The sequence below is a fragment of the Epargyreus clarus genome, unplaced genomic scaffold (genome assembly GCF_041222505.1).
Source record: "Epargyreus clarus isolate Ecla_fem2 unplaced genomic scaffold, WU_Ecla_fem_2.2 ptg000011l, whole genome shotgun sequence".
NCBI lineage: Eukaryota > Metazoa > Arthropoda > Insecta > Lepidoptera > Hesperiidae > Epargyreus > Epargyreus clarus.
The window spans coordinates 2873993-2898716 of NW_027332219.1; the positions used below are offsets into that span (position 1 = coordinate 2873993).

The following is a 24724-nucleotide window of genomic DNA, read 5'->3' on the forward strand; positions in this document are numbered from 1 at the left end:
TGATTGGAAGTATTTGGAAGTTGCACGCAGTTAACCAGCCAGTCACCGAAGGAAATAAAATTCCAGTTCTGTGCGCGAAATTTGATAATATAATCCTGCATTCATTACGGAATATTTGCAAATTATATGCAAAAATGTCGACTGATATAACTACGATTGGGTCTCACAAAGTGAAAAGCATACCGAGCGGCGAGGTGAGTGTGATATTTAAATTGTTTGGAAAGTAAATATTATATAAATATTATTAAAGACAAATATTTAGCGATTCTGTTAGCATTAGTATTCGAAAAGGATATTTAAAAGTATTTATAAGTAATATATAGCGGAACAGAGCTATCATTTTCGTACTTTTCGCAAGTGATCGCAAGATATCCCGTTTAGTTGAGTAGTTTTTGCAATATCGTAATATCAATTGACCTGAAAGCGGTGAAGCCGAACCACGAGTGAACGATTCTAGAAAAAAACATGCAGTTCTATTTTTAAACGTTTGTTGCGCTCTACGATATAAAAATCTCTCTTGGCGGATGGAATAATTTTAATAGCAGTTTATCAATTGTATTAGAGTTCAATGAACTTACACTCTAAACTTTTTATTTTATATAAAAAGTAAGATAAGCTACAAAAAATGGGTCTCACATAAATTATGTATCGTACTTTGATTCATATTTTAATATTTTATTTTGAATAATATGAGTATGTTTTTTGTAGGTACTAAATCAAAAAAGGAATTTTTATTTACATATTTAACAAGGTGTTTCAAAATAAAAGTAATATGTTCATTACATGGAAATGAAATAAAAATTGAACTTAATTTTGAAAAATACTAGCTAAAATATTAATAGTTTTTTGTTGTGGCTTTCGGATAAAATGTATATAACAGGAGTTCCCAAAGTGTGCGCCGCGGCGCCCTGGTGCGCCGTAGAAAGTAAAGAGGGGCGCCGTGAGTCGATCCTCTAATTATTGGACACCACAAATATTGGCGTTTTGGTCATCGATTCAAAATGAATATCCAAATTTAACATCCAAAGCATTAAAAATTTTCATTCCGTTTGCAACATCATATCTATGTGAAGCTGGGTTTTCAGGTGTAGCTGTGATAAAGAACAAATATCGCTAAGGATCAATGTGGAGCAAAAAATGAGAGTAGCAGTGTCAAGTCATATTCCCCGCTTTGAAAAACTGCGCGGAGATCACTTAGCTCACCCTTCACATTGATTTGACTGAATAAATATCGTATTTTATTTTTGTTATCCTCAAGTCTTTCTTGTTGTTTTCCGTTTAAATTATTTTATAATAACGTATTGTACAATTTCATATTGTGGTGTTTTAAATTTCGTTTCGATCAACCTAAAGTAACTACTATTATTGTAGTTACCTATTTCTTTCGACTGTCTTCTTCAAATAGTTAGCTAGGACAGGGCACAGGGCGCCGTGAAAGAATATTAAACTTCTAACTGCGCCGCGGGTTACAAAAGATTGGGAACCCCTGGTATATAACAATCTTTTTGTAGAGAAATAAAATTTTGTACAAATTTGAACTTGTAATTTAGATTTTTTCATATATGATCTACGTAAGGGGATGGAACCACTATCAGTTTAAATAGAAATCTTGAAAATTTCTCTTAATATTGGAGCATGCGGTATGAAAAATATTATTTGAATGATGAAGATTCATTTTTGACTAAAATGAAGTTTCAGCCAGAAATCTGCCGAACCTTTTGGCTCAGAAACATGCATTCGAGAAGTCTTGCGTTCGGCCGTGTACCTACTTAAGCGTTAGAGTCGCAGACTTTTTATCTCCCCTTGACTTTGAGTACTCCAGATAAGTTAATAGTTTTATTATATTTTTTAAATTCCCAATATTAACTTTAAGTATATGTTTCATTTCTTTGATAGAAATAAAGTGCAACTTTTCAAAGTGCTTCTCTAAATTCAGGGAATTGTATACATTTTCATACGTACTCAAAACGATTCCTTTTCAGCCGAAAGTAACAGAAACCGAAAACTGGGATTTGCACTTGCACAGCGCCGTGGACCTAAAGCTCCTCTCACGCAAGCCTCCCTCAGTCATCCCTTGAGTATAAGTCCTACGCTCCCCAGGCATCGTCGTCGCGGCCTGGGGTCGCTTTAAGCATTCACCTGCCTCCCTCCGTAAAGGGTTGCCCTATTCCATATTCGTCTGGGCCCAAAAAAAGCCTTACTCAGTCTTAAACTCCTCTCGCACTGAGGAAACCCGTGCCCAGTAGTGAGACAGATACGAAGGTGAAAGACGGTTAATGATTTGACTCTAGCGGAACCACCGCCACATCTACATCTGACTAATAACAGCCGTGTTAAGCTTTGATGTATTCTGGTTTGCAGTATTGCAGCTGGTATTGTAGTAAGGGATACAAACTTCTCCAAAGTGTTCCAACTTAATCCTTACCAATAGCTACGTATTTGTGGCCGACCTCAGATAGGTATCTAATCTAATCTGGAGTTGATTACAGATGTCCATGAGCGACAGTAGCCTTACCAACCACGCTCATTTGCTATTCCTAGTAATGCGTTATGACGAAAGATTTTCATGTGTTAAAAATGAAACAAAGTAAATGTAACCCTGCATTTATAGCAAACATTATTAGAGCAATCATGAGTATCCGTTTTGGATCATAATCTAACATTACATAATAATATAGGCTTAGCTCCCGATATGAGATTATGAGCATATCATACAATATTATCATAGAAACATTTTATCGTTAGCGTTATCACATTGTGTAGGATGGCGGATTCAATATTTGGGAGTAATAATATCTATAACTTTTTTCAATATTTTTTTAAATCAGAATGCAATTATATTTATTTTAAAAAAACAAACTCTTTAGTAACGCCATTTTGATTTTAGTATTTATATTGCAATTATATTAAAATATTTTTGAAAAAAAAAAATTTACCAACGCCCTCTAGCGGCTTACCTTAGCGGCTTAGCGGACCTCCGATACGGAGGGGGGGGGGGGGGCTCCAAACACAGTTGCTAAAAAGAAGGTCGTCAGAACCAAACAATCTATGAAACGAGTATCACTCAGCGAAAACATGGTCACCGAATCACAGGCGAATAATTCAATGACACGTTTGTCATTTTGTAAAATCAAATAAACTTTTTACACTTTTGGGTAGTTGAATGGTACAAAGTTGAATGGAGGCCCCATTCAACTTTCCACCCTGGGCCTCCGACGACCTTAGTCCTCCACGAGTAAGGCTACTTTTTCGTATTTTTTGTCTGAAATCCCTACTCTACATACTCCATTTCAATATACGGTTTAATAACGGTTTCAATAAACGTTGATTAATATTACTTAAAAACTAATTTTTAAATTGTGGTGTACCTCCAAAAATTTTAGTTTTCCTAGATGTACCTTGAACGCAAAAAGTTTGCGGAACACTGCTCTAAGGGGTGCATTAAAATAATTGGTCCACCACATCGAGGTGTATGCTATATTGGATTTGGAATGACGTCATTAAGCTAATCATGTATTGTCATCCAAACCAAACGTGTATGCAAATTTTCAGTTTAGTCGTTGGCCTAACTGGTTCTATACTCAATGGCTAGATTTGAGTCTCACAAACATACCACACATGCACATACATGCTCAGCAGTGGGCCAGTAATGTTGATGATGACGAATATGAATCATATCCTAACTTACTATGTTTTACGCACACCAATATATTGTAACTGTAACCGACAATAAGTTTCCTTCGAATCGAAATTGCGCCAGAATTGAGCAAGTAACGTGAACCGCTGTGTATTAATGTAAAAGAGACATTTAGCTATCTATATATATCTTGATGTGTGTATTTGCGTAGTGATAGAGTGCTACTGTGAGTTGTTCAAAGTTCGACTTTGGATATGAGTAGATTGTTTAACTCCTTTATTAATTATCAAACTATCCAATATTTTGTCTACTAAAGATCAAAATTTGACGAATATTTTACTAGAAAACTTCAAATTTCGACTATTGGTAGGTAAAATTTGGATTGTCCCTGTAGTCCCGGGACAAGAATACAGTTACGGTTAGAGATGGGCAGAGGGTTTAAACCCAATGGGTGGATACGGGTTTAAACCGGGTATTTTGGGTGAAATAGGGTTTAAACCCAAATAAACACCCAAACAGCGGGTGTAAACTATTGTCATTCATATTTTTATTTTCTTCGTGTAATATCATTTTTAAAATAATATTGTAAACAATTCACTAAATATGCACTCTAAAAGCACATATTTCATTTAACTACGCTGTTATAGTCCATTCGGATGTGTTACATTTGGGTTGCAATTTTCGAAGACCTAATTTTATTTTATAGATGTCAATGATTAGTGTAAAGGGCTTAGTGTACAGTCCTAATTTGTGGAGTCCCAACTGTTGTCCCTCGGCCGCCATCTTGAAAAAAGGGGCACAAAGTGTTTTTACGCTTTACCAGGCAAACTATTTGTCGCACAGAAATTTAGTAAGAACAATTATGGTTTCAAATTGATTTATCTATAATTTTAGTTCTATAACTTTTTGTCGTTAAACCAAAAATAACAAAGATAATAACAATAATAGATTAAACTTTGGGAAGACTTTTTTGACGTGAGAACGTCTTAAATTAGGTTGCGGCTGGGAGTCACTTATGAAAAAGTGTAACGCCCGGTAACGTTACGATGAGTCACCGAACGAGAGAGAGGCCCGCCGAATGCCTTGCGTCTCTCTCCCACTCAACTATGATCGGTCTGCCGCGCGCGCAGCACTAGAGAATTAGGCGCATTGAATCGGCGCATGCTTGTGTCTCTGTCTTTGTCTTTCTCGAACGTTCTTGGCGTTGGAAAAACAAGAAAGCGTCACAATACAAGTTCACACGTGTGGTTAAAGTATCGTCAGCTGTGTCTGTAGTGAAAATATTTATATTCATATCAATAAATATTCTACCGAGAAAAAGACGTTGTCACGTAAAATCTTCGCCCGTAAAACCGACTTTACAGGCAACCATTTTTTTTTAACTTTTTTCTACTTAATTTACAGAAAATGACATTGAAACATTTTGATAGAGGAGTTTTTATAGTCCGGTCAATTTAGACATAAAAATAGTAATCAAATAACATAAAGCTAAATTTCCGTAGAGACCTTGGGTTTACCATCACAAGTAAAGTTCCAAAAGTCCTCATCGATGTGTGTGTCGGCACTTATTCGGGGTCAAACGCCAAAATTTTCGGGTTTCTGGATTTTTCTCGAAAACGGTAAATTTTATCGAAAAGTACCTTGGACCAAAGTTATATATTTTTTCTTAAAGCTATAATTATTAAGATATTACGTAAGAATTACATTTTACATTATATGCCCATATTCCCACACCACCTGTGCAATAGTATACGAGAGGTAAATTTATTTGTTTTAGTTGTGCGCTATTTGTTTCGTCAAACAAATAATAATCAAAAAGATAATAAAAATAGATGAACCCCTAAAAATGTAATATTTAAAAATGTAAAAAACATTAGAAATACAGTAAAAACCTATAGTATATCTATTAAATAAACATTTGAACTATTTTAAAAGCTTTGTGTAGATTTTATTAACTCATTTTATAAACACCCAAATAAATACCCAGTGGGAGGAAATAAACGGGTATTTATTGGGTTTAAACCCTGCACAGGGTTTAAACCGGGTTCTTTGCCCATCTCTAGTTACGGTATACCCTGCCTGTCGTAAGAGGCGACTAAAAGGAGGCTTCTGGGCGGCAAGAGTGGAAGCTCGAACTGTCCAGCAAGCAACCCCGGGAAGGACGGCGGTGTGTGTGACCGCATACCGTCGTAAACACCAGGTAATACGGGAAGAGCTTAAACTGCTCCCCCAGGGCAGAGCCCGATAGGGACATCACGCTCGGAGGACTCCGGTTGTGTTTCATCGGAGATCCCGGAATTCTCCACTAAGCGCTGAGGACGGCCACCGGGGGTGTTTTCGTGTGGTAAAAATCCCATATAACCCAGCGTCGTTCCCACGGCGGCGGCAAGGTTAAATTTGGATTGATTCAATATTAACGACGGGCATAAGATGTGTTGTGGAAAGGTGGTAGAACCGACATGGTTTGACTGGGGAGGTAACTATTTCAGAACTGTACATTAGTTCTTTCGTTTCGGTGGTAGGGACTGGATGCCGGCTGACTTACACACTAGGCGACCATCTTAATCTTCATTAGTGGCAACGCATCTTCGATCGGATTCAGATTACCCAGTTAATGACACATCTCTCAATATTTAGAAGTTCACTCATGGACACAAGTTTCCCCCAGAAAGGGTTTTGTAAAACGAAACCTTTGCAATCAACCTTACAATGATGTTGATGTAGTCAAGTAAATTATCAATGGCTACATAAATTATATATACACTTTGCATGATAACTCCAGTCATAACAATTAAAAGTAATTGAGGGGAATAATGATTCATTTTAATATAGGCCAATTATGCACAAGTATGGAGCTCTTTGCGCAGTTTCTTATCCATAGCGAAACTTCTCGAAACAGTTTTTTTTTTATAATGTAGGGCAGCGTTTCCCAACCTTTTTCAGTCCCTTAGTCGGACCCTTAGGAAATCAGGCACATTTTTCACGGACCCCTTAATAAATTGAGCAAAAAAAAGACAATCCCCGCCAAAACTTGACCGATTTATGTATTTTGTTCTTGTTTTTTTTTTTTTTTAGATTAATAATAGTGTTAAACATCATTGGATGCATCTTTTTTAATTTACCGTGTGCTTACATCAGGTTTTTCTAATAAAACTGGTTTGATGATTTTTCGTTTAGCGACTGTTTTGCATTTAATGAGCAATTTATGTAGGGACCGGAGATGACACCGCGGACCACAGGTTGGGAAACGCGGATATAGGGGTAGCAGACGAGCATTCAGTCCACCTGATGGTAAGTGGCTACTGCCGCCCATTTGTAATCAACCCCAGATAGGATATATTCCTACCTGAGGACGGCCACAGATTCGCTACCCCTGAGGATTAAGCTGGAACGTCTCAGAAAAGTATGACCACACGCTTCAAACACAGCAGCGCTTTACGCTGCTGTTATGAAGCAGAAAAAGGTGTGGCGGTGGTGCCGTAGGAGTCGAACTACAAAGGGTTCAATTCTCTCTCATATTCAAAACCTTCTTCTTAATCTGTTTTTATAGAAGCTTTCTACACACACATTCCCTATGTCGTAGATACGAATACACAGACAGCCAGACCCAGAACAGATATCTAAATTCATCATATCCCCGGCTGGGCCTTGTCAAAATTTTCATAAATACTCTTTCATCCTGTTCTTCCACCATATTGGATTGAGAATGACGTCACTAAGCTAATCGTGCATTGTCATCAAAACCAAACGTGTATGCAAAATTTCAGCTCAATAGGTCGAGGTTAACTGGTTTAAAATTAAGTTGCAATTCCGCACATACTAATTAACACGGCAAGTTTAAAAGCTTGGTAACTAGTAACAAGTAATTAATTTAAAAAATCAAAAAACCCGACTGCACTATAAAAGCTGAAATAGGCGTTTTATTATTTTTATCCAGAAAGCCAAATACAAAGTTTCATAGTAGGTATCTGCTTCAAAATCAAAAGATGTTCAAACAATATTATCCTATTTTATCCTCGTAGTGCTCATTTACGCTATTTCAAGAACCTATGAGTAAAATTCCAGCACTCTAAAGATCAGCGGTTACCCTTTGCGTTGATCTTTATCACAACAACACTACTCATTTAGTCAGACAGTCATCTCGATGAGTTATATAAATGTATATATTATATAATGTATGTGTAATCTCTTTTAAGTTCCTTTATTTTGATATCCTACTCGATAGGTTTGGTTAACTTTTTTAAAACATGTTACTATTTTGCGAAAAAATTCACCATTTACGGTCTATAAAATATATAAATACAGTAAATTAAAGTTTCGGTCATTATTTTACCTCGTTAGAGGTAGTATTCCATTATTTTTATCCAACAAGCCTGATACAAAATTTCATAGTGTTTGCTTCAAAATTGACGATTGTTCAAATGAACTTTTAACCCTTATTTTACCCTCTACGAGGTTGATTTTTCGAAGGGGGATAAATAAGTTCGTCCTTGTTCCTATCCAGAAAGCCAAATACAAAATTTTATAGTAGTTGCTTCAAAATTAAAGGATTTCAAAAAAAACCGTTTTCCCCTATTTTACCCTCTTAAGGGTAGAATTTCCAAAAGGCCTCTCTTAGTACTTATTTACGCTATATAGCGAACCTTTGTGCATAATTTCAGAACTCTAAGTAGAGCGGTTTTGGCTGTACTTTGATTTCTAAAAAATGAAAAAGTCATTTAATTAGTCAGTCAGTCAGTCACCTTGCTGTTTTATATATATACAATATACAATATGTTTTTATAATCTCCGTTTCATTTCCTTTCATTTGATACCCTATTCGATAGGTTCGGTTAGCTATTTTTTAAATGTGTTACTATTTCACGTCAAAAATCCGCCATTTTATTTATTTTTTTCTAACACCTATCTAAGGACACTCGGGTCATTGAGACGTATATAATAGCACCTTAACTGTCGAAATTCATCCAGCCGTTTGTTAGATAGGATCAAATAAAGAAAGACAAACATACAAGATACGCGCGAAAAACATAACCCTGCCTTGGCAGTCAAGTAATAATTAGAATAAAAACAAAGAAGCCGATTGCTTAAAAATAATAATTTGAAAAGGAAAGTAATGTAGCCTAGGTAATTCTAATAATTTAGACGAATCCAACAACACCAAATACGTTAATATCCGTCATGTTATTTGGGCTGTAAGGCGTGCCAAAGAATGAGACATACGAGTATAAATCGCGCCAAACTGCTAGTCCGCTCTGAAGTTGTTACGAGCAGGTGTACTCATACAATTTGCTATGGCGACGCGATTCATTTCTATATTCAGAGCAGACTAGCAGTTTTACGCGGACTATACTTACTTACGTACGCTCGAAAAGCATTATTATCAGTTTGTAGCAGTTTCCTAAAAACACAAAAAGGGGGACCCTTATAGAATAACTCGCGTCTGTCCGTCGGTCACAGCCAATTTGCTCCGAAATGATTTGACCAAGTGAGTTGACATTTGGTACCCATGTGATTTTTTATGTATTTCAGTCGGTGGAGCTCAGGAGTTTCTGGCAGGAGCAGAACGTCGCCATCATATTCTTCCGCCGTTGGGGATGCATGTTCTGCAGGTTATGGGCTAAAGAGGTATGTATCATTGTCATTGTGTATCATTAAGCTGATTTCAGTCGTCAGGAGTAGCGGCGCATCTGTGACCGACCTCAGGTAGGAATATCTAATTCCTGATATGGGGTTGACTACAGATCTCCATGGGCGGCATTAGTCACTTACCATCAGGTGGACTGCATGCTCGTCTGCTACTCCTATATTTTAAAAAAGATGCACAGAGAAATCTCACTAGACCTTGCTACTACTGAGCAACCTATTTATAGACGACCTCACCTAGGAATTCAACTTAAGGCTGACGACAATTTTTTTTGCGTATTTATGTATTTTTTGAAGTTTGCCTTTCCAAATCTGATTCTTTATTGAAAATTTGTATAATTATAATTTCAGTTGGGTGAAATCGCGCCGATTCTGAAGAAGAACAACATAAGACTGGTCGGCATTGGCGTCGAGAACACAGGCTCCAGGGAGTTTATCGATGGGAAATTCTTTGATGGAGGTAAGCAACCTTCTTTCTTGCATGAATATATCCGTTTTATTCCCGAATGTACTGTCTATATTCTATTCATTGTGTTTTCAGCATATTTATGTATCTTCTAATCTTCTATCCCTTGCCTGTCTGACCAATTGTTCGTCTCTCCCTTTGTCCCTATATGTCCGTCTGTTCGCTGATCCGATCCTTTTATTATCTATTCGATCCATCCGACTATCTGTTCGTCCATCAATCCGTTCGGCTATCCATTCTATCCATCAATCTTTCTGTCCAAATATCTTTCAATACGAAAATGTTAGCTGACATAGGAGGTGAGCTTCTTAGTCCCTCAGCAATGCATCTAGATATGAAGTTGATTACAGATGTCTATGGTCGGCAGTGACGTAAGTCACCATCAAGTGGACCACATGCTTGTTACGTCAATTTTATAAAAATACGCTGCAAAAGTGTTATATGCGTACCAACTTCCTAGTGATTCGACCACACACTTATATTTCAACCCTCAACCCTTCCAGATCTGTACTACGTGGAGAATCTGGCGACCTACCAGACGCTCGGCTTCAAGCGTTTCAACGTGGTGACCATCATCACCTCGCTCTTCTGGAAGCAGTCCAGGGAAGCCATCTATAAGGGGAAGAGTCTGGGTGAGTCCTATACTAGCCCCAAAAATGACTAAAATTTTCTTAGAGATCTTTAAATATACTTAAACTCTAGATAACGTCAAAGGTATATGAATGGTAGATGCTAGGTGCGTTTTTATTTTAAGGCTTACAATGGAGTCTCTTTGAAGGTATTTGGCTCTCACCACACCCTTATACCTACGGTATTCCTAACAAAAAAAACAACTATAAAGAAATTGTTTGAATCGATTTTGAAGGAACTTTCACTGGTAGTTAGCTGATGTTATAAGGAAATATTCCGGCCCTTTTCGAAAAAGAATAAGGGTTCCGCGGAAGAAAATTAAAATCAAAGAACTCTTTAGAATAGTTACACTTTTATACGCGGATGAAGTCGCGGGGCATTTTTCAGTATATTTCATGCCTACAATAAGGTTAGGTTCGAAGGTGGTAGAACCCTTTGTGGTTCGACTCCGGCGGCACCACCGCCACACCTATTTCTGCCTAATAACAGCAGTTTTAGGCGCTGCTGTGTTCCGGTTTGAAGGGTGTGGTAAGGGAGACATACTTTTCCGAGGCGTTCCAGCTTAGTCCTCAGGGGTAGCGGCGCATCTGTGGCTGACCTCAGGTAGGAATATCAAATCCTATCTGGAGTTGATTACAGATGTCCATGGGCGGCAGTAGCCACTTATCATCAGGCGGACACGCAGTCCACCTCGTCTGCAACTCCTATATTATAAAAAAAGGTAAAATATCGATAAGAAAATTTAATAGGTAGATAAGAATCGCAGAAAAAACTCAACTGGATTTCTGTTTGAGCGACGCAATAAGTAAATAATTGCTTTTCCACAATGACTTGTTATATAACTGTTCTGACGAGGAAGTAAAGGCAATATAGTCGATTCATAGAGCTAGGTGTCTACTAGAAATTACATTTAAAAGGTGATACATTTGATACAATATTTAATTGTATAATATCTTACATTATACCTTACATAATAGTATCTATAGTAAAATAAATTATACGATGTAAAAGTGTAAGTTATAGTAGAAATTATTATACTATTATAGACATTATTATACCGCGGGTACGTAACTGAGGCCCGTTATTAATAATCTATCTATCCAATGTTTTTCACACCAAAGATCGAAATTTTACAATTGGCTACTTGACACTTTTTGGGAAACTGTTTTAATGAATTCATATACGTATTATATATGCCTTTCATTGATCATATTTTCGAAAAAAGGGCTATTTATTAATAAAAAACATATTTTTATTACGGTAAACGGAACGTTACGCCAAAACAGGCGGGCAAGTGTCATTTCGTAGCGTGACGTCAACACATTGAAAATATAGAAATAAACTTCGACGCTACACATACTTCAGGGGAAATCTTGGGAATTATTCAACTTTTATTAGTACAATTACAAGAATGTCAAATTACAAAGCGTGTGCAGTGACGATGTGTACAAGTACGATCGCTAAATATCCTAACAAATTTGCTTATACAAGTTCCTAATCCCAAATTTCATAAACGTTAAAGAACTTGCAGATTCTTATATGTTTAAATCCTCTGTTTGCAAGCAATGGGATTTTATACTATTTATGTAAGAGAAGTATTATTGAGAAAAAGGAATAAATTTAGTAACTCTCGAGTGATTCATCAATTCCAAATCATTGGAACGGGACATAATAAAAACAAAACAGCACGTGAAAGTATTCATATATTTAATATAATATATAGATGTCTATGATAAGAATAGAATTATAAGACGTCTATGAGAATTCTATTTTAAGGGCCCATTCTGTAATTAATAGGACACAATTAAAATATTTCATGACTGTGTTATTATTGATGGTGTATGTGCACTGATTAAGTTACAGGACTGTATAATTAAAAATACATGATTTGCTAATACATATTAGTATTTTATTAACCGATTTCTTTGTTTATTTGGTTTATATGGTTCTATTAGTGAGTACACACAGTAGAACTTTTGAATATATTTATCATATGTTACAGTTACAATAATTACTACAGATCACCTAAGCTAAATTTTTGTGCTGCTTGCGTGTCTGCTTTTCTTCATTAGGTACTAAAATTATTTTCCGTAACAAATGGATATATATTTTTATCACTGTCATTTTCAGAATTAAATTGCAATGCAATAATAGGAACTGTATGGTCACTTTTCTTCCTTCATCTTGTTGGGTAGGTTACGCAAGTAAAGAAGTACTATTTCCCGTGTAATTTACTTTATGTATTTCAGACTGGTGCCCACTTTCGAAACTTTTGGCTCCTCACTTCTTCTAGGCAGGATAGTCATCACATTTTCATTTTCATTGATGTACCTTGTGTTCAGGACAACTTTTACTTTTCATGAAACACAAACTTGCCTTCCTCTTAAACTGCACATACTCTATAACGTCGTCACTATACGATTGTCGGGAAGATCTGTAAATATAAATATAACCAATTAATAACCTTAAAACAGTTCACATAAGAATATAAGTATATTTTAAAAAATCTTGATAATCACTTGAAGACAACCTTTCTTCTGTCTGAAGTCAGTTAAGAAATGTTTTAATTGTCCGATATGATGTAAATATAAAGAATGTTTTACTTACGTTGTTTATTTGATATTTCCATAGGTTATCTCACGGAAGTTTATGTATCCATTTTGATTTATTGCACTGCATATATGGATCTTCTTTAAGCAGGTTCACGCTATCAGCTTTAATATAGTATGGCTTCATTTTGGTTCACAACATAAATTTAACCAACTCTAACAGCAAACGATTTAATTATTATTTGTCTTGTTTGGTTTCGATGTAGTGACGTCACATGACATTTGAGGCAGCACTGTCGCCGTTTTGGGATTTAAAATCCACAGATAAAAAATCAAAAAATTCTTTTTAAAAATTAAAATACTTAGAACGTATTAAAAAATAAACGAAATACTGCATAATTTATGTTTACTTATAAGCTATCATATCCAACATATTTCATATTTTATTGTTATAACTGTCAAGTACCCAATTCCTCCGTACGAGACATTATTAAACTATCTTTGGTTTGACATATTGAATGGATCGACTATTAATAACGGACGGTAACAAGCAATTGTGTCACAACAAACAGGCCTGACCAGCGACCTAATCGGTGATGGCTTACAAAATGGCGGTGCGTTTCTGTTACAAAATGGCGGCAAGCCGGTATACTTCGTGCAAATGGCGCCCGCTGACCGTCTATCGAATATGGACATTATGGAGGTTCATTGTGACTTGTATATGTAGATTACATTACCATAGATGTAATTAATAGTTGAAGTGACAGTGCTCTATACTGTTGAGTAGAAGTGTGCTTAAATGTAATTATTTTTTAAGGAAAAAAAAACAAATACGTGAATAAATATTTTGTACTCTTTTTGGCAGAAGTTGGTTCTTGTAGGTGTACTAACATTGAAGTTCATTGGAATATATTAAATAGTTTAAAGAATTCAAGGAGGTCTAACCTTTTTTTTCTGAAAAGATGGTATGACCAAACTTAAATATAAAGTTTGGTCATTAAAATCGTTCGTTAAAGGCATTAAAGTCAGATCATTGATAATAGAATAAGAGGCAAAATTTTTAGGCTTTAGAATATGTGCAATAAGATACTTAGGTTCTTTAGTTTGTTTGACTGAACTTTATAACAGCTTTGCGCTGTTGTGTTTTGGTTTCATAAGATGTGGAAAGGCATACATACTCACATGTGCAGTTCCATTTTGGTCCTTAGGGTTAGCAATTCCTATGAACTGTATTTATACATACTTAATTTAAAACAAGAGTGTATGTATTAGTTCCATAAAAATTGCTCATGGTGACTAAAACTGGTAGAGAGCCAACGGCAATACTTTATACAAATTCAAGTTAAGGGCGCTTTAACTTATTACAAAATCTGATCAATTTAACAAATATTTGGCACACGTGTCATTTCTATCTGTTTTGTATGTCATATTGTTAGTGTAATCATTAGAGTTGTATATGTCTAGATTATTCTGTATTGATAGTTGCGTACGGTAAAAAATATAGACTTAAAGTTAGTTTGTAGGTATGGATTAGCATAATACGGCCATGACATTCATATTATTGAGATATTTCTAGAATATGTAAACTCGTCACAATGACTCTTTCAGCCATTTATGTTTTTTGTGACACCTAATGTCAGGTTTATATACTTGCCAAATACAGACGAGTAGGCGCGAGCACGAGTATGTAAATAAGTCACTTGGATGTACTCGGCACTTGTCACGACGTTCGTCAATCATCCGCGGTGTCTACACACTCGTCATTGTTTAGCTAGTTATTTGGCTGATTATTCGCGAGTATGTAAATCTGACATTGTAAATGTTACTACTCACACATTGTCATAATCGCAACCCATTTTAGACATATACATATATTGTATATACATATTAGTAATGTAGTTATATATGTATGTAAATCTAGGTTTAGGCGGCGATCTGAAGGGTGATTGGGTGCAAACCGGGGGTGCGTTGCTAGTCGAGAAGGGTGGGAATCTCCTCCGACATTTCTCACAGCAGGGACCCAGCGATCACTTGTCGAATGAGGATATATTGAAGGTATGTCTAGTTTTTAGGTAAGTAGTTAAGTAGCAAAAATGTATGTATAAATTTGAACTGTTTACCTATTACTGTTCAATAGATAAAGTGAAAACGTCGAAAAATAATTTATAACCACCATTTATTTTCAACTTGTTTATTTTTAGTATTTGTTGCTATTGTGGCCCTCTTTACATACTTACTCTGTGAAAATTTCCAGTATCTATCTGTGACAGACGGACAGACAGCGGAGGCTTAGTGATAGAGTTCCGTTTTTACCCTTTGGGTACGGAATCCTAAAAACGGATTTCTCTGTTCGTTTGTCTGTTTGTAGGTATCTTACACTTCTTTTATTTTTAGACTATTTAAACTATTATAGTCCGCAACTCTAAGCTGAGCTTTGCATTAGTGTGAGTGAAAACAAAGTAAATATAAATTTTATCATTTTTAGTTAGGTACATAAGTTAATGAGGCATACTTGTTTTAAAAAAATGATAGTAAAATATTTTAACAATATGCAATGAAATTAGCTAAATAAACTTCGTAGTATTTAAACCCACCATTTATTTGCATTGTACAATTTTATAATAAGAGCTTGTCGCGAAATTTTTCGCGAAAGTCTAGATAGAATCAGAGTTAAGTCTGTGATTTGAAAATTGTACAATGCAGAAAAATGGTGGATTTAACTACTACAAAGTTTATTTTCCTTATTTTTTAATTTTTCAGTTTTCACATTTTTATAAGTTTCAATTTCATGAATTGTACCAAGTATTAACGTTTCATTTTTAGTTAATTAAAAAAAAATATTTGTGTTATTTTAAATTCCATTTAAATAATTAAAAAAAAAGATATTTTAAATGATTCGCCACATTCACGTATTTGTATCACGTATTTATATTGGATGCCATTTTACTAAAAAGTCGAACACAAAAACAAAATATTAAAAATTAAACAATTCTTCCACCAGTACAAGAAGTGAGAAAGATGCACGATTGCCAAAAAGCAGTATAAACCGGTTTAAATCAATTAAAAGACGCAATCTGACTTCACACCTACACTATCCATGTGCACTCACATAAATGCAAAGCTCAGCTTAGACCTCGCGGACTATAACAATTAAATTGTTGTAAAATATATATTTTTTTAATTTGTTGCCTAAAGCAATCCAAGTGATAAGTCTGCAATCATTGTCAACCCATTACAGTGCCACTGCTGGGCGCGGGTCTTCTCTCAGAGTGATCACTCTCACTCTGAAAGAAGACCCGTGCCAAGCCATTGGGGCATAGTTTACCGCGTTGACCAACTATGAGTTGGTAGACTTCAAACACCTTTGTCAACTTTTTAAAAACTCCCAGGTGTGTAGGGTTTCTCAGAATTATTGCCTTCGCTGTTATCTGATCAATCGAAACGACTTTTTAATAGTGATTTTATCTATTTTCAGTATTTCGGTCTCGAGAACGAATACAAAGCGGACACAATGGCTAACAAGAAGCGAGAAGAAACGGAATGCCCTGTACGTAACCTTTTGTATAATATTGACCTCGATAGTAATAGTGACTTAGTCCACGTGATGCTAAGTGGCTACTGTCGCATTTGTAACCAACCCGGTTTTTTATATATATAATATAAGAGTAGCAGAAGAGCAAGCAGTCCATCTGATGGTATGTGGCTACTGCCGCCCATGGACATCTGTAATCAACCCCAGATAGGATTGGATATTCCTACCCGAAGTTAGGAACAGATGCGCTGCTACCCCTGAGGACTAAGCTGGAATGCCTTGGAAAAGTTGATACACTAAGGAGCATTTATTTTGAGGCAGAAATGGGCATGGTGGCGGCATCACCACAATCAGCCATAAAGTGCCTTATTACTTAAGTTTAAATTAATTCTAAAAAAAATCCGGCTCGAAAGACCATCTAAGTGGCCTACGAATACGTGGCAATACGAATTCAATATTATGGACAATTTCAATATTTTTGATATTTCAGATTTTTAAGAAAAATCAATTAATGTAATACTGTAATCATCTATAACAAAAAAAAAGTAAACATATATCCCTTGTTTTTGTTTAATTGTCTTAATTGTCATAAATTATATTAAGCTGTGGATTTTGTAAATAACCTAAGCACCAATAATCTATACTAATATTATAAAGAGGAAAACTTTGTTTGATTGTAATGAATAGGCTCAAAAACTACTGAACCGATTTTAAACATTCTTTCACCATTCGAAAGCTACATTATCCACGTGTAACATAGGCTATATTTTATATGAAATATATTTGATAAATAGATTTTGAGGCGGTACAAAGTTTGCCGGGTCAGCTAGTTTTATATAAAAATCAACAGTAGTTAGAGATCAACTAACCCAGGTATCACAAACGGTTCCGTTTCCAGACAGAGGCGAAGCCCTAAGCCCTGGCGGAGGGTGCTGGAGTCTCGGGCCCTCGCCCCCATACACACCATCTGGACGGAGAGGCGATGTAAGCAGAGTAGGGTGTAGTTTTCAAAATATTTTGAGATTTCAAAAATTGACAAGAAAATTTAATACTGTAGAATATTTGATATATGTGTGAAAAAATCCTTGTGTGTAATCAAAAATTTATTAATCTTTTGTAGTTTGTCTATTGATAATCTGGGATAGGGTTTTGACAAGTTTGATGATTATTTTTTACTAAATTCGTCGAATTTTGTTTAAGCAGGTTCACTTATGACCAATCATGAAGATATAGTTATTAAAATAATTAAATCTATGTAAATAGGTATAGGACTTATTGTAACAGTTCCACCATAGTCTCTGGTATAGATTTTGAAAAATATTTTAGAATTACTGGAGTAAACATCCAGCGAACTTTTTTTTTTCATAAAGCGACATTCTCGATTAAATCCGGATAAAACGCTTTCTACACTCACAGTCCCACACTAGGATTCCCTGTATCGTAGGTGCCATGGACACACACATAGTCAAATACACAAACACCCAGACCCAGAAACAAATCTAAATTCATCATTTAGATATCTGTCTGGCCGGGGATCGAACCCGGGACCCTTTGCGCGTCAGACCGGTATGGTGACCGCTCCGCCATGCGGGACGTCTATGTATGCGTATGTATGGAAATTAGAAACAAGTTGTTAAAAGAAAAGTGAAATTTAAATTGTATTTTATACGTCTCCCTTTCATTTTTTGTAAGGGTGAGCAAGAAACAAACAAAAACTACCATTTCTGAATATTTTATTTATTGAGACACGTTATTAATAGGTCAATAAATTAGACGAATATTATCTTGATCTGATATTTATTTTAGTCTGATGACACAAGATAAATATGATAAGATTATTGCTCAATATTGTCACTCAATAATGATTAGAAAACTACACCCAATAATATTATGTACTGATTTATTATAAATGATTATATTTAAAAAAGAAAATATAATTCTTTGTCTTTCTGTCGTGTAGGTGTAATGTTTAATCTGTGATTTTCTGGTGGTATGGTATATGTGTGCAGTTAAAAAATGAAAAATTATAAAATGTTAAATATTATAAAATGTTAATTGTAATTTTTGTAATGTTAATTTTGTATTTAATTCTATATCTATCATTTACTTAACAAAGGAATGAGGACCAAAAAAGGAATAATTTTAGGAAAGTATAAAAAATGTTGTCACGTAATAAAGTTTTTTTTAATTCTGTTTCTTTTGTATTTTTTTTATTTAAAAATGTTGTGGTTTTAAATGAAGGGTCAGGTTTAAATTGTCAGGGTATACAGTATTTATTTTCAAAGTAGTTTTTTAGCGAAAGTTCTTCATAATTTATTAGATTTTTATATGAATACAATTAGATGTGTTAACCAAAATGTAAAACTAGTACAGACATGAGTACTTGTTTATATAATTGTTTCTTCCAGTTAAAATTAAACACGTGTTTTTGATTTATTGTTTTATATTAATAAAGTTTTTATATATAATCTTGGCTTTTTATTTACCTACACAATCAAAACAAACATTCAGTACTGGGAATAATTTACAAATGTTCATAACTTCGGTATTTTAGAACATTCATATAACATGGCTAGTATAGTCCGCGCCAATCTTCTAGTCCGCTCTGAAGTTGTTGCGAGCAGGTGTCATACAGTTTGCTATGGCGACGCGATCCATTTCTATATTCAGAGTGCACTAGCAGTTTTACGTGGACTATATTTATATCACATTTATATATTGATCAATGTAGTTTCGTTCTACGTGTAATATTGACAATATCAGTCAATATTTTAAGTATGCAAGCACCCTTAGAGTAGTTGCTCTATGGTACGATCCATCATATTCCTTCAGTATTCTTTCCAAAGACTTCTCATTTTATCAACCCGCTATTTAGTAATTAGTTGAACAATTTTTCTAACGTTTTTTCCAGCTCTTCTAGTAATAACATTACATTTATGGAAATTAGGCATTAGATAATAAATTTTTTGATCCGCTCCGTCTAAATAAATCATGTTATTATTTGTATCAAATACCACTTTTACTATGGATCCTCCCTCAAATGCACCAACTTCTTCTAAATGTCGCGTCGTGTAATCCAATTTATAAACCGCTCTTGTATAAGGCTGAATGAAATACGCCTCTGAGTTATAATCTGTGGTTAAAAAGTATATTTCGTCTTCAAACATGGCCGCCTTTTTCGCGCCATTTCTTAGGACGTAAGTAGTGAAGTTGCTCATGAAGAAAATATCGCTTTGTTTATCGACAATAAAATCATCGATATCGTAGTCTGATAATGCTGGAATGCTGTCCGATTTTTTCTTATTCGAATACGTTGACAGTCCTTTCGTTTGGAATTGAGAGTAATAAAGAATATTATGATATTGTAAATGCCAGACTGTTTTATCTTTAAGTCCGTACAATTCTGTACGATTGTTGCTGGGATTATATTTGTATATGCCACGATCTGCAGACATATATAGCTCCCTCGTTTCCTGATTGACCGCATGTCCAAAAGTGAAACTGACGTTTGGTAAATCACTAAACTTTATATAGTCCAAATCGAACTGCCCTGTGAAGTCTTTAGAACGACGGTTTTTGTAATGGAAATACAGGACATTACTGGTCCTGTCCACTGCTAATTGCCCAGAAAACTGTTTAGCTTGGAAGATTTTTACTTTCTTGTGGCAAATATTGTTAAGGCAGGCGTGGCAGGTCACATCGTTCCCGGTTGCAGCGGTGATTAGAGTTGGCAATATCAATAGAAGGAACATTTTTATCTGCGAAATAATAAAGGTAGGTATTAGGTAAATATAAATGGTAAAGGTAGGATCCATAGAGGTCGGGCTGCTAAAAATGTGTTCTGGTTTAAAGAGCAGAGATACTTACTCATACACCCATCTGTGACCCTATTAAGTTAAGATGTTTTTTTTTTTATAATATAGGAGTAGCAGACGAGCATGCAGTCCACCTGATGGTAAGTGGCTACTACCGCCCATGGACATCTGTAATCAACCCCAGATAGGATTAGATATTGCTACCTAAGGTCGGCCACAGATGCGCCGCTACCCCTGAGGACTAAGCTGGAACGCCTCGGAAAAGTCTGTCTCCCTTACCACACCCTTCAAACCAGAACACAGCAGCGCCTAACACTGCTGTTATTAGGTAGAAATAGATGTGGCGGTGGTGCCGCCAATGTTTATTTGAGGTTGATCATAGATTGTCCATAGGCGGCAGTGGCCTCTTACCACCTGACGAGTATGTACCTATTGTTTGCATTGTACTTAAATTTCATAAAAAGTAAGACAAGTACAAACTACCTATTATTACCCCACTGTAAGTTTGTAGATGGGTTCATCAGAGTTCTGATTTCTGTATACCTAATGAATCTTAAATATCTACAATCTACCAACTTGCATCAGGCAAATGCATGCGGAACACTTAATGAAGATATTGAAGTGAAATGATTGCGCACATTTAGAATAATAAAGGCATTTATGCGATAATTTGCTTTTTTTTCTGAAGTGATTACTGATTTAGTAGGTACTTTATTTTATTTCTTTTTGGACAAGTGGGCCCAGAATGTTTAGACCCCCCAAAAAATTATATGTGTACCTAACGATAGAGCAGACGGGCCTTTTTTGTCAAGGAAACCTTAAAAAGCTACCCGGTGCCGTGGGAGCGACACAGGGTTATGTTGGACTCTTACCGCACTAAAACCCCCCGGTGGCCGTCCTCGGCGCTGCGTAGCGGACTCCGGGATCTCCAACGGAACGCAACCGGAGTCCTCTTAGCGCGGTGCCACGTCGGGCTCCGCCCAGGTGAGCTTGGCGCTCGCCACACCGTCTGGTGTCCACGACGGTATGCGATCACACATATCGTCGGGGTCGGTGGCCGGGCGGTTCGAGCTCTTACTCTTGCCGTCCGCAACCCCGGAAGTCCCCTTTTAGTCTCCTCTTACGACAGGCAGAGGATACCGTAGCCCTATTTTGGTCTACTGGAACTACAGGGACAAAAGCCGACGGGATGGACATTTGCAACACCAGAGAAGTCGGTAATGCATCGCTGGGTTAAAAATATGCTTGTTAAGTTGCAATATGGTTGATAAAATACTTACGTTTTTAAATTTAACTCTTCACTATTTTAACTAACAAATATGGAAATAATTAAATAATATCACAGCACGAATGATTTACTAAACGAAACTAAACAGATTGCTTATTGAATATCAATGTCATGATATTTGACCTGACTTGACCTGTTTGTGTAACTCCATTACGAATGATAAGTTTGTTTTTCTTTATATTCATGGAATATTATTGTATCGATATTACGATTTACTGTCCCACTGCTGGGCACTGGTATTTCCTAATGAGACCTTTTTGGGTAATTCAGGCATGCGGGTTTCCTCATAATGTTTTCCTACATTTTTGAGAGTTTGAAGCAAGTTTAAAGATTGTCAAATCCTTAATAATTTACAATAATGATCAACTCTGTTGTATTTTGGTTTGAACAGTATAGTAAAACAAAGATAAGTAGGTACTTATAAGAAACTTTCTAACTTAGTTATTAGGGGTAGCATATGCAACGCATCTGTGGTCAACCTCAGAAGACTCTTACCAGAGGTTGATTATACATGTCCATGGGCGGAAGTAGCCATTTACTATCAGATGGAGTAAGTAAGTAGTAATAGGTTTTTAAGGGGAGCTCTAATATGATGATGCGGATGATAAAAGATGTCGATAGGCAGAGATTTCTTACGATTTAGTAATTGAGTTTTGTTTCTTTTTTTTATATAAATGTTTATTATTTAAGTCTTATCATGAAAAAACTACAGTACCTACTTTTTTCTAATTTTCAATGTTTTACGCAATTATATTAACTCTACCTACATAAAATATTAAGATGTTTCCTTCGACGTTTAAGCAAGTAATAATTATCTTCTAATACGCACATCACTTTGAAAAATCAGAGGTGCGTGCCTGAGATTTGAACCTCGGACCCCTCGATCAAGTGGCCGATTTTCTTAACCACTACACTAGTGTCTACTACGATGTAGGTACACTACCATGTAATGATATCATCGCATCTAGCCGCGGCCTTTTAAAATATAATAACGCTCATTACAATACACAACACACCGTAGGTGCACTTGTAAGTTTTATGCAATATGCTTATTGATTTTCCTCTGTCATAGTAGTTTCCTTAATTTCAAGTAGAAGTGACGAAATTATTCAAGGTGTCGGCCTTACTACATGGTTACACTATTTGGACTAAAAACAACAAGGTGATTGGAAGGTGGTAGAACCCTTTGTGGTTCGGCTCCGGCGGCACCACCGCCACACCTATTTCTGCCTAATAACAGCAGTGTTAGGCGCTGCTGTGTTCCGTTTTGAAGGGTGTGGTAAGGGAGACATACTTTTCCGAGGCGTTCCAGCTTAGTCCTCAGGGTTAGCGGCGCATCTGTGGCCGGCCTCAGGTAGGAATATCTAATCCTATCTAGGGTTGATTACAGATGTCCATGGGCGGCAGTAGCCACTTACCATCAGGTGGACTGCATGCTCGTATGCTACTTCTATATTATAAAAAAAAATAAGAAGAGTTATATCGATTACATGATACGTGGACACGAATTAGGCAGTGACAAAATAATATGATAATGAGCGAAAATAATCGATTTTTTTTAATAAATCGATTAGTTCAATATCGAATATTTAGTAATAACCAATTAATAAAATAGAAGCAGTGATAGCCCATTGGTTAAGAAACTCGGCCTCTCGATCGAGGGGTCCGAGGTTCAAATCCCAGGCACGCACTTCTGATTTTTCAAAGTTATGTGCGTAATTAATTATCACTAGCTAAACGGTGAACGAAAACATCCTACCTGCAGACCTGAGAGATTTATAAAAAAAAATCTCAAAGGTATGTGAGTCTACCATTACGCACTTGGCCAGCGCGGTGGACTATGGCCTAATCCTTCTCATTATGAGAGGAGATCCGTGCCCAGCAGTGGGACAGTAATGGGTTGTTGATGATGATGATGATGAATTAATAAAAGATATTTGAAATGGAGCCGTCATGAAATTGTAATCAGAACACAGCAGCGCATAAAACTGTTTTTCTTACGCAGAAATAGGTGCGGAACAGACCTGTATTTGTATTGTTTCGATTCACATCTGTGGCACAGTACAAATATGAAATTTACTGTGCCAGAGATCTGTTCCATATTTCTACTGTGTCTGTGGTGTGGAGGTAGTACCGCAAAAGAACCACAAGGGGTTCCACCACCACCTTTTTGAACTGGTAGGTATCTGCTTAGGGTGATACATGTCCCTTGAGGGACTAACCATAACACCTGAGACATTGTCAGCAATATTAATTTGTATTTGTTTGTTTTTTACAAAAAATTGTACGAACTAATTCCGATTACGTCAGCATAGAATAAAATTAATAAACCTCGTCTTACGTCATGAATCCTTATCCTTACTAATATTATAAATCCGAAAGTAACTCTCTCTGTCTGTCTGTCTGGTTGTCTCTTCTGCACGCACAAACCACTGAACCGATTTTAATCAAATTTTGTACAAAGATAGTCTGAGACCCGAAAAATGTACGAGAACTAGGGATGACGATCTAAGATCGATTAATCGGAGAATCGATCTTTTGGACCCAAAACATCCATTATTTTAATCTATATTAGTAAGGATTGAATCGTAAACTATGCATTTGATCAAGTGATGATCTTTAAAAAAGTTGAAGGTACGAATTTTCAGTTTTATGTATGTTAGTATGTTATATTATTTTCCTTTAAACGCGGGTGAAGCTGCGGGCAAAAACTAGTACGTTAATAAACCCTAAAATATTGTTATCATCGCCTGCTCTATTCAATCCTTTAATTAAAGTCTTACAATTCCATGACATCACGAGATGAGCAAGGTTGGCATTACACATGCAGGCCTCGTCTAGGTCAACACGTTTACCTAGCATATGCATGGTTTTATCCTGTTCTATATTTGTAATCGACAGTTACAATAATAGGCAGAAGGTTGCATTTGCATATTTTTGGCTCATGTGGACTGTTAAGTAGGTACTTAGTAAGTTTGACTTACAACAACAGATTTAAGCGCCGTGTTCTCCTTTGAAGGGTGTGTGGGAGATACTTTTCAGAGATAGGGATATTGTAGATATAAGTTTCGGATCTGAATGGTTAGGCAATTACGCATACATGAAAACTGTTGTACTGAATAAAGATATTGTTACGGTTATAAAATCATTTCGGATTAACACGT

General features: G+C 36.0%; 1 protein-coding gene and 1 long non-coding RNA gene across 3 annotated transcripts; one reads left to right on the top strand and one right to left on the bottom strand.

Moving 5' to 3' along the window:
- The first annotated feature begins 15 nt into the window (after window positions 1–15).
- Window positions 16–18925, top strand: LOC140745831 (prostamide/prostaglandin F synthase). 2 transcript variants are annotated; one of them, XM_073077751.1, is made up of 7 exons: window positions 16–194; window positions 9167–9262; window positions 9632–9740; window positions 10250–10378; window positions 14847–14980; window positions 16401–16472; window positions 17356–18925. In XM_073077751.1, the coding sequence occupies exons 1-7, from the start codon at window positions 135–137 to the stop codon at window positions 17371–17373; spliced, it is 618 nt and encodes a 205-aa protein (XP_072933852.1). In that variant the 5' UTR covers window positions 16–134; the 3' UTR covers window positions 17374–18925. The 2 variants fall into 2 exon arrangements, with proteins under 2 accessions (XP_072933852.1, XP_072933851.1); XM_073077750.1 differs by having other exon boundaries at window positions 17360–18925.
- Window positions 12345–13189, bottom strand: LOC140745832 (uncharacterized). Its single transcript, XR_012102702.1, has 2 exons — window positions 12984–13189; window positions 12345–12810 (listed from the first exon to the last, which is right to left on the bottom strand). It is a non-coding gene; the product is annotated as an uncharacterized LOC140745832 (long non-coding RNA).
- Window positions 18926–24724: the final 5799 nt, after the last annotated feature.